Here is a 16293-nt window from a genome sequence, read left to right on the forward strand (position 1 = left end):
TTTGAGCCAGAATTCTGGGGTTTGAATGTGTGGTCTCTACTGACCATCTGTATGTGGTGGGCAAATTACTTGGTGTTCTGAGCCTAGTCTCCTCCTTTATAAAACCATACAGGATGATAACATCTCTAAAACAGTAGCTACATCACAAAGCTCTTGTAAGGATTCACATTAATTAAATACATGTACAGTGTTTTAAGTACTACATAGTAAGGACATAGTAAGTTGTGAAAATGCAGATGAAAAACATTATTATTATTGTTCTGTTTTAAAGACAGAGTCTCACTTTGTAACACTTGGTAGAATGCTATGGTGTCACAGCTCACAGCAACCTCAAACTATTGGGCTTATGCGATTCTCTTGCCTCAGCTTCCCAAGTAGCTGGGACTACAGGCCCCGACCACAATGCCTGGCTATTTTTAGTGACAGTGTCTCACTCTCGCTAAGGCTAGTCTTGTACTCATGAGTTTAGGCAGTTCACTGCCTCTGTTTCTCAGAGTCCTGGGATTGCAGGTGTGAGCCACTGCTTCTGGTCTTGAATTTAACATTATTAATATTATTACAAAAAGAATTTCCCTCATATAAGTATGTTAGAAAAATAATGCAAATAAGTCTTAGTGCCTATAAATGACCATGTTTATTAAAAAGGAGAGTGACAAACACCTGGTATATTTCTATCAAATAATGCAAGTATGATTGTCCTTTCTCTTTTTCAGAAAGCTTGATCTAAATGTAATTCTTTGTTAGGATGTTATGTAGTAAGTTTTCTTCGTCTCTTAATGTTACTGTTTATACTTCAATCCCTCTTGTAGAAAATGATTAATTTTACATTATGTATTAAAAACCCTAAAAACTCTATAAGTAGGAGAAATAAATGACAAATGCAGATATTTTATTAAACAGCAATTGTTTTAGATATTTTGCATTTGTATATTTCCTATTTGCTAAAAGGAATTATTTGTGTTTTTTAGGCCTACAAAGAGAACATCTAAGAAAAAGAACAAGGTATTATTAAAAAATCATCAAACATGTCATTATTTGAAAATATAAAGTTAAAGTAAAAAACAGAGTCTTTTGCTATAAAGACATTTCCTTTAAAAACTGATTAAGGAACCATAGCCATAGGTAAAAGTGTCATCCTTTTAGCACACATCAGTACTTTACAAAATATCTGTGGTTTTGCTCATATAAAAAATAGATAATTTTTTTTTCATTCCTGAGATACTTTATGAAGAAGAGTATTTTCCATCTCCATCCATGTAAACATAAAAGAGGTAAAGTGGTAGAAATAATCAACACATTGAATCCCGAAATGGCATAAATGTGTTTATGATCTATGTACAAATGAATTAATAAAAAAAAAAAGAAAAGAAAATGGATAACTACCACTTCTGTACATTTAGACTATGCTGTAAACATTTGGGGGACATTTTGAAGCACTGTTCTTTATTTTATAGGTGAAAAAACAAATACACACTATGGATGACCATGATGACGTAACCTGGTCATCTGAGGGAGACTCAGAGGATTATGAGTTGCCTTCTGTTAATTATAAGAATTTGACATTTCTTGCTAAACAACATGGAAAGCACTATAAAGGTAGGACCACTGCATGAGTGTAAGGCCTTTTTATGTGTCCTACAGTAGCATATGCATTGCTTAGCACTGCACCATTAAGCACAGAAGTGTTATGGTGACATTAATCTCAGAAATGTGCTTTATGTTCATATACAATGAGAACTAGAGTATGTTGTGAACTCTCAGTCAAAGAGCTCTGACAATCCCACTGTACTTCTCTCAGTGTGAATGACACCCCCGGTGTGTTGCTGACCCTACTTCTCTCTTACGCTTTCCCAAGATCAGGTTGCCATTATCTCCCACTCGGAATGCTAGGGTAACCTTGGAACTGCTTTCCTCACAACCCCATCTCCTGAGGCCATGCTCTACTCTGCAACCATTATATATATCATCAAGCCTCTGTGAGTTGACCTCCCAAGGGACTATAACGAACTGGTCAACACATGGAGATGGCCAACATAAGTAACTAGGCCTACTGTACAGATACGTATGTGTGGTGCATGTGTGGTCAACTTGAGGTCAAATTGAGGTGGTCAGTGCAGAGCGGTGGTCAACTATGGAGGGTCTACTGTACTTTTAAAAATGAGGATCCCATTGTGTTAAAAATCCTTGTTGAAAATACATTTACCACTTCTCATTATTATAAGATTAGAGATCTCAACTCTAGCATTATCCTGCTAGAGTTGTGTCTGGCTGTTCTTTCTCTGTGTGTTTCGGTCACTATCTTAGGTGTTTGTTCCTGCTTTCAGTGGCTTTAGAGAGGCGTAATTAGTATATGATCAACTGTGCACATTTCTAATGTACAATATTGTAAGTTTTGAAACATACAAGTGAACCCATGGCCATAATAAGAGAGTTAACATATTCATCACCCACAGCACTCTCCTCCTGGCGTTTTGCATTTCCTTATTTTAGAACCTGCTAAGTTACTTTCCATAGTATTCATAGTATTTGTACCATTTTCCATTCCTGACAGCAGTCCATGACAGTTCCATTCTCTGCATCTTCACACTCAGTATATCATTGTTTTTAATTTTAGACATTCTGATGTGTATGCATTGTGCATACTATTTTGGTTTCAATACACAGCATCCTAATGACTCATAATGTTGAGCATCCTCCCATGTGCATATTTGCCATCTGTACATCTTCGATGAGCTATCTTTGCAAATTTCTTGCCATTTAAAAAATTAGACTGTTCTTCTCTTTGTTGAGTTTTAAGAGTTCTTTATATATTCTGGATACAGTTTCTTTACTAGCTTTGTTTTTTGCAAGGACTCTTTCCTGGTTTGCATTCCAAGGAATGTTTCCAAACATTCCAAAAACTGTTTCCCAGTTTTCATTTTTAATAGTATTCCAATGAATTCTGTTTTATCTGTTTGTTTAATTATGGCATCTCCACGTCCCTCTCTCTCCAGACACCACTCTCTCTCTGCAGCCCCCTGCTTCCTCAGTAGTCACTGTTTGTGATGCCATCTAGAGGTCTACACAATGCCTGGGGCTCTCTGGGAATTCACCAAACACTCTGAGCTCTGCAGGGGGTAGACTTTCAGGCAGCCAGGCTCTGGGCAAAGGGTTAACTGTGCATTCAGAGTTTTAGGGAAAATATTTGATTGCTTTTATGACCAGTAGGATGGCACCTAAGCTCATAGGTGGGACCTCCCTGGAAGAGGAAGTACATTAAGGGAAAAGGATTAGGTGGCATGATTCAGGTTGGTCAAATGATACAATTTCTGGAGAGGGTGCATGGGTGGCAAGGGCCTACGTATTATGGGGTGAAGCGGTAGAATGGTTCTGGGCGAGTGAATTTGAACAGTCCCTGCCCTGAGTCTCCAAGGCAGCTACTGCTGCTGCCACAGATAGTGGGAGCCCAGAGAGCTGCTGGGTTTGTGCCTGATTAACTATCTAGCAGGAGAATGATCATGGAGGTGGTCACTGCCAAAGTGAAAGGTTTGCTTCCAGAGGAGATAATGGACACTGGTATAACTTCAGTTGGTGACCATAGTATTGAAGCTGGGGAAGACCCAATTCCCATAGAGACAGAAGTGGAAGAAATTGTCAACATAAATTTTACTGGTGGCTCTACAGCCATGCCTATTTCCACGGAACCAATCACAGTGGACAGTAAGCACACTAACCAAGTTACAGTGAATGCCATAATTCCTAAGGCAGATTGTAACACCACAGTGAAACCAGCTTTTCCAAGTGGCATTCACAAATTTGGTGCTCAGACTCCTATGACTATATCAGTCCATCATATTATGTTAAACAAAGTATCACAGACAGCTGATGTTAAACTGGTAGTCAGAAACTTAAACCAGATGAACAGAAGTTAATTTTAACCACTTTGGTTAAGTCCCGTTCTAGAACTACCCCATAGCCAACTACAACAGACTCAAAAAGTTACAACTGAGGCCCAATCATGAGATACTAAGTTACCACTGTAGCAAATTAAAATAGTTAATTATGGGAAGAAGGCCAGAGGTGAAACCTGTCATTGGAGTCTCAGCACTGACCCCAGGAAGTTAACAGATGACATGTAACACATGTCCTTGGTGTTATAGACCAAACAGTAAAAAACACTACAGATTGCTAAGAAGCCTCAAATACCAACCTCTGGTTTGGTAATCAAGAAGCTGATCTTTGCAAAACCAAGTAATAGGAAAGCAGTTACAGGACAGACAACTCAAGTATCACCTCCAGTCATTGCAGGTAGGGTTCTTTCACAGTCTATTCCCAGAACTCCATCAAAGACCACAACAATATCTGAAAGTGGTTTTATTGGATCGCCTTTAAATTATACAACACAGACACTAAAGAAAATAGCCATATCTCCTTTGAAATCACCAAATAAGGCAGTGGAATCAACTGTGCAGACCATCACTGTTAGGGGAGTAAGCACATCAAAGTTTAAAGCAATTACACCTCTGGAAACTGCTCTCAGTGTCCGGAAGATTCAGTTACCTGGAAACAAGTTTTATTATATCTGACTTGTTACTGCCTCACAACCAGTAGCTCACCCCAGCCAGTTAGTCAGAATCCCAGTACAAACACTCGACCTTTTCAGCAAGCAAAGCCATTGGTTGTGAATACTACCACAGTGCAGATGTCCGTTCCAATTATCTTGCCTTAGGTTGTCAAACAAGTTGCTCCCAACCAATCAATCCAACTTCACAAATCATAACTACCAGCCACCCACAGGACCGGCTCATCATGCCTGCCGCAACACTGCCACAGATTCAGCCCAACCTCACCAATGGACCACTAGGCCTTGTCCTGGCAGTGTCTTGGCCCCAACTCTGGGAACAGGGATTGTGGGCTATGCTGTGCTTCCAGCTCAGTACTTTAGTCAGCTACAGCAGTCTTCATATGTGTGTATAGCAAGCTATTCTAACTTCGTTGGAATATTTGGTATCCAGATCCAGTCGAGGCTTCCATTCAAAGGCATAATCCCATCTGTGTCTTCCATTGGGCATAGAAAGCCCTGTAAGTGTGAATATCACTGTGTTTGGCATTATATTCTGATTGCTTTGCAAATAGTGAATTTTACAACAACCACAATTGTACTAGTTATTATAACAATTTGGAACATGAAAATGAAAGGCAAAAAGCAATAAAAGCATGCCTTGACAGAAATCCAGAAGGCTTCAAGCCTAAGATAGGGAAAGGAAAGGAGGGAGAATCAGATTGACATCATAGCAAAGGATGTAATTGCAAATGATCAGGCTGTCTTAAAAACTATTGTGAATGCTATGAGGCAAAAATAATGTGTTCCTCAATATCCAAATATAATGGGTGTAAAATTTTGAGAAAGCCCAGAAAGAAAGACATTGATGCACTTGGCAGAGGCAGCTGAAGTAAGAGTACAGCAACAAACAGCAGCAAAAAGTAAGTTGTCTTCCCCAATTTCAGACTACTTTAGTAGGCCAAACCAACTTTGAATAGTGGATGAGGAAAATTGTTGTTTACAGTCGTGACTAAGGAAGTAGCTGAAGCCATGTGTGACTACCTTCTTGCCCAGACAGAGCAGGCAGACAAGAAGGGAAAATAAAAATCAGCAGCTGAAAGAGTAATAGGAACACATTTATAAGAGGGACTTTGCTTGACAAGTGCAATTAGTGTAACCTGGATGTTTGTACGCTCAATGAATCCCCAAAAATAAAAAAAGAAAAGGATTTGGATGAGGTTTGATGAGCATCGTTAACTTAGCAGGAAAAGCAAAATATGACCCCTGTGCCATGAATTGCTAGCTCTTGTACAAAAGACTGATAAATGGTACAGTACAGAAAATTTAAGGTGCAGGGACACTTGATTTTTTGGAAAATTGTTTAACAATTACTGTGTTTTAATTCACTTCTTGTTTTAAGAGACTTCAAATTATAACATTGAAAGGGAAGAGATTTAAAATGAGGAAATTAGTACATTTTAAATCTTAGTTAAATCTGCTTATGGCCTAAATTAAACTTTTCTTTCTTGTATTATATAGATTTTTCATTGGCTTAGGTTTTTAAACAGTTAGATGGTCTATTCTTCTGATTCTATTGACAAAGAATATTTATAAATTACTATAATTTACAATGTGTGGTGTCACATGATTTTTCTCGGTAGAGAAAGTCAAAGTACCAGTGGTTGTTAACCAGTCATCCTTTGAGTATGATTTAGAGCGTATTCAGACAGAATCTCTAACTTAAAAAATTCTTGAGAAACATTCAGATGGCCTTTTGTGTTTAGAAAGCACCATATTTTAAAGAAAAATCAAGTTTTAAGGTGGATTCTGGAATAATAATATCTTGTTGTTAATTTGGGAATGTCAGAAGGGAACCCTCAGGCACACTCTTAAAATTAAGAGGGGGAGAGGGATAGGGTGAGTGGAGGGAGGGTAGTATAAATGTCTAAACACATAACTAAGAAAATGTGGTGAAGGCTATATTAACCAGTTTGATGAAAGTATTTCAGATTGTGTACAGAACCAGCACACTGTACCCCATAGTTGCATTAATGTACACAGCTATGATTCAATAAGAAAAAAATAAACATATAAAATATTAAGGGGGGCAGCACCTGCGCCTCATTGAGTAAGGTGCTGGCCCCATATACCGAGGGTGGCAGGTTCAATCCTGGCTCTGGCCAAACAGCAACAAAAAAATAGCCCGGCATTATAATGGGCACCGGTAGTCCCAGCTACTCTGGAGGCTGAGGCAATAGAATCACGTAAGCCCAAGAGCTTAAGATTGCTGTGAGCTGTGACACCACTGCACCCTACAGAGGGTGAAAAGTAAGACTCTTTCTCTAAAAAAAAAAAAAAATTAAAAAAGACAGTAAATGATAAATGATACTTAGAGAATTAACAATGTGTTTCTATGATAAGGAATGGCCAACAAAGACTCCATTTTCTCTCAAAGAGGTGGCATGTATTTGAAATAATAAATTGTCAAAGTGTTTACTGGGTGCTTTGCAAATAAGAAGTGTATATAAGAAGTAAACTTATCATGTAGTGATTTTATAGAACCTCACATAATTATCAAGTATAAAATTTAGCCTAGATGAAGAAATAAAGAATAAGGAAGCTGTAAGAAATGAATTTGGAGAAGGATTTTTCATCTATACAAATATTTCTCTTTGTAAACTTTTGAACTAAGAAGTTTCAAATCAATACATGACTCTTACTTGATTTACTGAAATGGGCTTCACAACAAAGCCTTCAAAATTATAATGGGAAAAATTCTTTTTATAACAGTAGTCAGGCATGTTTCCATTGCTCTATTGGTTTGTTTTTATAATGGAAGTTTAATGTAGCATGATTTTACTCAGTTATTTGGGTAAGCGGAAGGTATGAGTATAATTACTCAAATAATCTAAATCATTTTCAGTAATTCTAAAACTCTGAATTTAGGAGTGTGTTGTAATGGGACTCTTGGTTTATAACAATAAAAAGACCATGTTGGAATTCAGTAATTTTGTTAGGTACCTTAATCCTCAGTAATTATTCATGTATGATTATTGCAGTTCCTAAAGGGACTCTATAGTGTTTCTGTATGTAGTGAGAATATACGTTCATATGAACGGGCCTGATATAGGCAGTAGAAACTAAGTGATCCAAAAGAGGATTCCATTATTCAATAAACAGAATCCTTCCTTTTGAAATTTGGATTTATAAAATTATAGGGCATTGACTTTAAGTATAGATAGTGCACACATTCTTAGCACCTCAATCTAGTATGTTTAATTAAAATTTTTATAAATGTAAATTAGCGTAAGATGATAAAATAATGTCTAGTCAACTTATTTTCAACAAATCGGAATATGTTTTTGGTCTAGGCCTAAATTTTGTTCATTTTGCAAATATTCTGTATTAATTCTAATTGCACATTTGTGATGTGTATTTCTATACAGTGTGAAGAAAATGTGAAATTTTGTTTACAATTGTAGATTATATGTGGTGGCATTGTTTAAGAGTGTTTGCTTATAGAAATTTTGAGGTGCAATCAAATGCTACCAGTTTTTTCTGATTTTCAAGAAGCTTTGTAAAATACTAAGCCATTTCCTTCCTCTGTACTGAACATTTTGTATTTAAGCATTTGCATCAAATTGCTGAACAAAAGAAGTAGCTATATTAATTCAACAATTTTAAAAAATACTTGAAGAGGGTTGGGCATATAATTTTTTAGCTCTAATTCTATCACAAAGTAGAAAGATTAAATTTATATTTGTTAGAGCTATTCAAAGAATACAATTTTCTACACTGTAGAAACAGGACAGCCAATTAGTAATACAAAAAAATTTAACTTTTATACTGTCTTAAATCAATTTCATTTTTTTTTAATGTTAAGGATTCATTGAGAGTACATGAAACCAGGTTACACTGATTGCATTTGTTAGGCAAAATCCCTCTTGCAATCCTATCTTGTCCCTAAAAGGTGTGGAACACACCAAGGCTCCACCTCCCCCTCCTCCCCGCTTCTACTATTCTTTTCCCCACACCTCCCTCCTTTCTCTCTCTGCTCTCCACTTTCCCTACCCCCACCATGTCCTTAATTTCATTAATTGTCCTTAAATTAAAATTGAGTACACAGGAAAAAAAAGTAATTTCTTAGTGCAAAGTGGAACAGGGCATTACAAAGGTGGCAAGAATATAAAGTGAGCTCCCAGTTTCAAAATGTGTCAGAGACAGAGAGCACATACCCTCGCTGCTCCCATGTTCCTCACTGTTAGGGAGGCATGAAAGACTGAAGTCTCTGATCATGCAGAGGTGTGTTTCATCTAACACAGAGGAAAGGAAGCATAGGATCAGGCACAAATGTCTATAATTCAGTGTCATATAAACTATTTTACTTTATTGAACAGTAGTATCATATACTTCACAATAAGGAAGCTAGAATGGAGAGAAGAGGGTTAGTTATGAAGATATATTGGAAAGTATAGCCTGATAAAAAGTCCATCAGAAACTTGATGATTTGTGATGCCTTTTCATCTTGGAGTATGTTACACGGAGGGACTGGTGGTGAGATTCTAAAGGGGAAGCTCAGGTAAGGAAATGTGGACGCAAATCACTGCAGACCAGAGCTTCTCAAACTTTCTGATATCTCCTGGATACCTGGTTAAAAATGCACTTTGTGATTCAGTAGGTCTAGGTATCTTCATTTCTAACACACACAAGTGACGCTGAGGCTGCTGGTCCTTGGATCCCCATGAGTAGCAAGGGTATACACTTGCCTATAGAGAAATCTGGAAAAAAAGCCTGGAAGAACAGTTTCACCATAGCAGGATCAAGAAAAGGCATTATTTTGCTCTTATTTCTGAGCATGAGTTTAGCTGGAGGAGAAGGAGCAAAGAAACAAAGAAATCAAGTTATAAATGTGAGATCGTTTTGCTAAATGAAGAGGGAAGAAATGGCAGAAATAATCCATGAAAACAATGGAAGACCACAGGGTTACAGAATACTTTTTGAAGGGAAGAGACATTCTGGGTAGGGAAAGAGAGTGGAAAGAAGAAAGTTAACTAGGTAATTTTGTAGTTAATGATGAGGAAACTTGAGAGTACTGACCAAGGTGGATTTAGGAAACTGGCAGTCACACAAGATAGATTGTTGCTGCCCCAGAGATCACTAGAAGCAGGAGAGTGCTGGAATTGTGGTAAAGCAGAGAGATGCATGTCTCCTCTTCACAAATGCCAGGCATCAGAGATGCATGTTGCATTGATATTACGTTATCAAATAAGACTAATTTGCATACAAGCAGTGGCTGCTTTTTTAATACAGATTTTCTGTTCTATAAAATGACTATTTTCCAAAGATCTTAAAAGATTAGTAGGATATACCAAAGGAAACTAATTTTATAAAAATGTAATTATCTTCCATGAGTTGGCAATTATGAATTGAGCTGCATTGAACAATCTGGTGCAAATATCTTTATTGCCAAATGACTTTTGGTCCTTTCGATATACACCTAGAAGAGGAATTGCAGGATCAAAAGTCAGGTGTACATTTAGATCCCTGAGTGTTCTCCAAACTTCCTTCCAAAAGGAATGTACTAGCTTGCATTCCCAGCAGCAGTGCAAAAGTGTTCCCTTTTCTCCACAACCACGCCAACATCTAGAGTTTGGGGATTTTGTGATGTTAGATGGTATCTCAGAGTAGTTTTTGTTTGCATTTCTCAGATGATTAAAGATGGTGAGCATTTTTTCATGTGTCTGTAGACCATCTGCCTATCTTCAGAGAAGCTTCTGTTCATGTCTCTTGCCCACAATTAAATGGAATCACTTTTTTTTTTCTTCTTAGTCATATGTTTGAGTTCTCTGTGGATTCAGGTTATTAGACCTTTGTCAGAAATATAACTTGCAAAAATCCTCTCCCATTTTGACGCTATTTGCTTTATTTACTGTTTTCTTGGCAGTGCAGAAACTTTTTAATTTGATCAGATCTCAGTAATGTATCTTTGATGTTGTTTCAATTGCTCGGGGTGTCCTCTTCATCAAATATTCTTTCAGGCCAATTTTTTCAAGCATTTCCCTGCACTCTCTCAATGAATTTTTTATAGTTTCATGTCTTAAGTTTAAGTCCTTTAACCAGTGAGAGTCAATATTTGTTAGAGGAGAAAGGTGTTGGTCCAGTTTGAGTCTTTTACAGGTTGCCAGCCAGTATACCAGGGAATACTATGCAGCATTAAAAAAAAAAAATGGAGACATTACCTATTTTATGTTTACATGGTTGGAGCTGTAAAATACTCTTCTTAGTAAAGTATCTCAGGAATGGAAAAAAAAATCTAACGTACTCAGTGCTACTGTGAAACCAATTTATAATCACTCACACTTGTATATGAAAAATGAAACACAACTTTAGCCTAGAATGAAGGAGGGAAGGGGAGGGAGAAGAGAAAGGAGGGAGATGGGTTGATGGAGGGAGGGTTAGTAGGGGGATCACACCTATGGAGCATATTGCAAGTACAAGTTGGATCTATCAGGTGTAGAACACAAATGTCTTAATGCTGCAATTGGGGAAATGAGGTGAAGGTTATGTTGATTAGTAGGATGTAAGCACTCCAGTTTGTACCAATAATCAACACATGGAATCCCATTTGGCATAAATGTACTTATGATCTATGTACAAGTGACTTAATTAAATATATATGTGTGTATATATATTTATGTATTCATGTTTTTTTCAAAACTTTCTTATTTTTACCAAATATTGCTTTTATTTTGAAATGTAAAAGGTTATTAATTTCACATAATTCTGTGAGATCTCAATTTTTTTTCTTTTTGGATAAATGTTTTGATACTTGAAATGTATTGTTCATAATTTCTTTGATGTATTTTATATGTCCTTAGGTGAGTGGGTAATGAAACTCTTAGATGGCAATAGTAGATGGTAGAAGAAATGTAGGTGTATCTGCAGCTTACATGGATATGGAACAAAGAGAATGTTTATATTAACTATTATTCTACAAGTGTACATCCATGCTGCTCTATTAAAAATACTTTCTCTAAGAGAAATATATTATAGATTCAACCCTACTGTCATTAGAAGTGTGTCCTTTATAAATAACAAAACAAAGATCAGATGATTACTTACGTGCATAAATGATGCTTTTGTGTCGCATTAAAGCTATGCTAAAGGCTTCTGCCATCAGTCTTGTCATTTGTTCTCTCAGGGGTATGATTTGCTCCTCTGATTAAAGACACCATTCACATTGCCATATGCGCACTGCCGTGTTTGAGTGGTTTTCCTCTGAAATACTTTGGAAATCTTAAGTGGATGTTGTACTAAATGTATGTTCCCTTACTTTTCTTTGTTTATTTCTGTCATATTACTTTCCACATCAAACTGTTCGAATGCTTTTTTATATATATTCATATATATAGTGTGTGTGTATATATATATATATATATATATATGAATGATAGTCATAATGGCTTTTGTATTATATAGGTGTATCCACAGATATTTATTGTATTGTTTATTAATATTTAAAAAATTAAAATACAAAACCAAGATTTATATGTTCATTTATTTTATAAAAACATGCATCCTATATGGGACACTGATATTTGATATCCAAAATATTTCCATAAACATTCACTTATTTCAGGCCCACATTGCCTTTATTTTCCAATATGTCCTTGTAATTCATTTTCTGCCATTCACTTGTGTTGTTCTGAAATTCATCTTCCATATAGAGTTTAGAGTGATTTACTTAAGTGAAAATGGGATAATTAATATCTCTTTGAAATATTAACATCCAAGCGCCATGAAATTTCATAGAAGGATTTCTGCTATCCCTTCTTGTCGGCATTTTTTTCTGGCATTCCTGAGCTTCTAGAATGCCTGGCTCACCAATCCCTCCACTGCAGACAAATACATATACATATGTTTCTTCAGAAATTGTTTCCTCTCTCTCCTGCTTTCTGTCCTGCTCTCATTGTTTCCTGGCCCCTATGCCCTTTAATTTGGCTCATCTAACATTATAAGTATCAGCTCAGACATGATCTCTGAAAAACTCATTTTTGACAGTTTTATTTATATTCCTTCCAGCCAGAGCATCAATAATTATTGAGTAAAACAGATAAAGACTGTTCCAGAAGTTTTGAAATATTGTGCTTATAGTCCAGGGGAAAGGGTAGAGACATGGCAAGAAACGACTTACAGTTTAGGTAGAAACACTGAAGTAGAGATGACACTAGAGTACTAAGGCCACCCTGAGGGAGAAGATGCCTATTTATCTGGAGAAACAGCAGGAATCAATGAAGGCTTCATGTTGCAGTCTAAGGCCTTAAAAGATAAAATAAAATTGTTATAATATCACAGTAAATCTTTTCACATGTAACAAACAGGATGCACAATGATGAAAATACAAAAAGTAACAGAAATTTGTGAATTATTATTATTATTATTATTATTATTTTTTAATTTGGCCGGGGCTGGGTTTGAACCCACCACCTCCGGCATATGGGACCGGCGCCCTACCCGCTGAGCCACAGGCACCACCCGAAATTTGTGAATTATTAATAAAACAACATGCACAACATGCTTTTCAAAGGTACTATTATGAAATAGAGAACAATCCACAATGTTATTTCATATGTGTGTATTGTATATTTAAATTCTGTTTTTCTTCTGACATTATGTGTGTATACATTAGGTGGAAAAATCTGTGAGTAAATCTGTGATATGTCTGTATTTGTTGAACCTAGTGACATCTAGTGCCTTCTGGGTTGTTTTGCAAAGTTTTGGATAATTAGAAGTATTTTATTTTTTTTTTTTTTTACAGAAGTAAATATTTGGCTAAAGATTAAGCTTAACATAAACTCTCAATTTACACATAAATTACTTTTTTACCCCTTTTTATCAAACAATGTCAATTTTGTTGAACTGTGGTCCACTTAACTAAATGTATGGTCTATCAGTAGAGCCAGCCTTGCAGATGTCATCAGATGAAGAGAAAGAAAGTCATGAAGGAAATAAAAATAAACAGTCACAGGTATGAAACAATTTAATTTTAGATTTCTGATTTAATATTGCTTTCTTTTGCAATGGTATTTTGAATGGTATTTGCAATGTAGAATAGTCCAAATAAAAATATCTTCTGGACTAACATCTTATACTGAATAGGTCACAATTTAATATTTTCTTTAAAATATATTCTTAACTAGTTAAAATATTTAAAAATCCTGAAAACTCAGATAGCCTTTGTCTTTGGAATAGAGGTAAAGAATTTCTGGGCTTGGGATGGAGCAAGTTGGGGAACCAGAAAAATCATTCAGCTGAGTTCTCCTAGAACAACTGGGGAAAAAGAGAGAAACCAGCTGTACCTTACCCAGAGTACTAGCTAAGGGAGCACAGTGAGGAGGTGGTGAGAAGGATATAGCTTATGATCTGGAGAGGTGGAAATCTGATGAATTAGGTAAGTAATTGTGACTGGCTGGGATCAGCTGTCACAAACCTCTGTGGAAGGAAGCCTTTCTTGAACTTTCAGTTATTGGGGCAAGCTGTGTGTTGAGTGGAAAGCTTGGAAGAGAAGGCAAGCTCAAACAATAAACAGCCTAACCATATTCAAATGCTGGTTGGAGTGGATGTGCCATAGGTTTGTGCCTGGTGAGGCAGCTATAATGAGAAGTTCTCGGTCGCCAGGTGGCTGCCATTGTGGGAAGTCCTGACAAGGTCTTAGCAGGAGCCTAAAGCACTGTTGTCTTAATACCTTCTGCCAAGATCAGAACTCATCTATTGGGGCAGGCTGAGGGACTCCTGCAACCTACAGGAACTAGAGTCAGGGGGCACTGAGAAACCTGCCCCTGAAGGATTCTAGCCAGCTTTAAGATCCCAACTCAGCAGCATCTGAATGCTGAGAAAACAATCAGGTGATTGCCCAAGGCAATAATTTTGGAATTAGGATGACAGAGGTTGCTGCTGTGCTCTCTGTCTCCTAAAGAACCCACAGCACGACCTGTTGCCCCAGAAACATACTGTCATCATGCAACATACTGTCATCAAGGGCAAGGACTTCTCTTTAAAACAAACGAGGTAGTGAGAAGTAAAAAGGAGCATAAGGAGGTAAACAAGAAGAAAGAACACATGAGGAGGAACCAATAGAAAAATTCAGGCAAACTGAAAAATAAGAACAGAGAATCCCCCGCAATGAACCATGAGGCACCTACTGCAGAAGACCCCATCTATAAAGAATTAGTTGACTTCTCTCAGAGCTGGAAAGATCCTCTAAACAGAAATTAAACAAAGATATAAGAGATTGAAATGAGACCCTAGAAAAACTGTGCTTGATAGATGTATATAGACCACTCCATCCCCAAAATAAGAATATACATTATTGTCATCATCCCATGAAACATTCTCCAAAATCATCTCATCCTGTGACAGAAAATGACACTCAACAAAATCAAAAGAATTGAAATTTTACCGGGCATCTTCTCAGAGCACAAGGCACTAAAAGTCAAACTCAACTTCAACAAAAACGTTCAACCTCACAAAAACGCATGGAAGTTCAACAACCTTATGCTGAATGACAATTGGGTGCTGGAAGAAATACAAAAGGAAATTATTAACTTCCTTGAGTATAACAACAATGAAGATACAAGCTAAAAAGAAACTGTGGGATACAGCAAAAGCAGAAAAAAAATACCACTTTAGAAGCCTATATTCAAAAAACAGAAAAAAAGAAAGATGGAGACTTTACCTTTTTCATGTTTATTACATGGATGGAGCTGGAACTTATTCTTCTTAGCAAAGTATCTCGAGAATGGAAAAAAAAGTATCCAATGTACTCAGCCCTACTATGAAACTAATTTATAGCTTTCATATGAAAGCTATAACTCAGTTATAATTTAAGAATATGGGAAAGGGGGAGAGGGAGGAGAAGGATGGGTGGAGGGAGAGTGATTGGTGGTCTCCTGTGGTGCATCTTAAAAGGGTACATGTGAAACTTAGTAAATGTAGAATATAAATGCCTTAACACAACTAAGAAAATGCCAGAAAGGCTATGTAAACCAGTGTGATGAATGTGTGTCAGTCTATAAAAGCAGTATATGGTGCCCAATGATTGCATTAATGTACACTGCTATGATTTAATAAAAAAAAAATTAATGTTCAAATAATGTACCTTGGTCAAAATTAAATCCAATTTATGTAATAATTGGTCACTAAATTGCCCTCAAAAGAGACACAGGTTGGTTGACTAAATAGAAAACCTCAGGCCAGACATCTGCTGCATTCAAGAGTCTCGTCTTTCCTTAAAAGATAAACATACACTAAAGGTGAAGGAATGGTCACCTTTAATTCAGGCAAATGGAAATCAGAAAAAAGTAGGTGTGGCAATTATATTCTCAGATACAATAGGCTTTAAACCAATCAAAGTAAGAAAAGATAATGATGGTCACTTCTTATTTCTTAAGGGCTACACTCAACATGATGAGATTTCAATTATCAACATTTATGCACCCAACCAGAATGCACCTCAATTTATAAGAGAAATTTTAGCTGACATGAACAATTTGATTTCCCCCTGCACCAAAATAGATGGAGACTTTAACACTCCTCTGGCAGTGTTGGATAGATCCTCACACAAAAAAGAAGCTAAGCAAAGAAATTTTAGAACTAAACTTAACCATTCAACATTTATATATAATAGACATCTACAGAACATTTCATCCTAATTAAACTGAATACACATTCTTCTCATCAGCCGAGGGATTATCCTCCAAAATTGATCACAT

General features: G+C 36.6%; 1 protein-coding gene and 1 pseudogene across 1 annotated transcript in view; both read left to right on the forward strand.

Annotated features, from left to right (window-relative positions):
- The first annotated feature begins 1525 nt into the window (after positions 1 to 1525).
- The window catches only part of LOC128579438 (ankyrin repeat domain-containing protein 26-like), a 32739-nt gene continuing 17971 nt past the window's right edge, over positions 1526 to 16293 (forward strand). The window contains exons 1-2 of the mRNA XM_053581534.1: positions 1526 to 1596; positions 13480 to 13550. Of these exons, the coding sequence (XP_053437509.1) occupies positions 13494 to 13550 (57 nt within the window). The 5' untranslated portion in view covers positions 1526 to 1596; positions 13480 to 13493. The remainder of the gene's footprint in view (positions 1597 to 13479; positions 13551 to 16293) is intronic.
- LOC128579455 (protein lin-54 homolog) lies at positions 3471 to 5825 on the forward strand (annotated as a pseudogene).

Source organism: Nycticebus coucang, unplaced genomic scaffold (assembly GCF_027406575.1).
Source record: "Nycticebus coucang isolate mNycCou1 unplaced genomic scaffold, mNycCou1.pri scaffold_54, whole genome shotgun sequence".
Classification (NCBI taxonomy): Eukaryota; Metazoa; Chordata; class Mammalia; order Primates; family Lorisidae; genus Nycticebus; species Nycticebus coucang.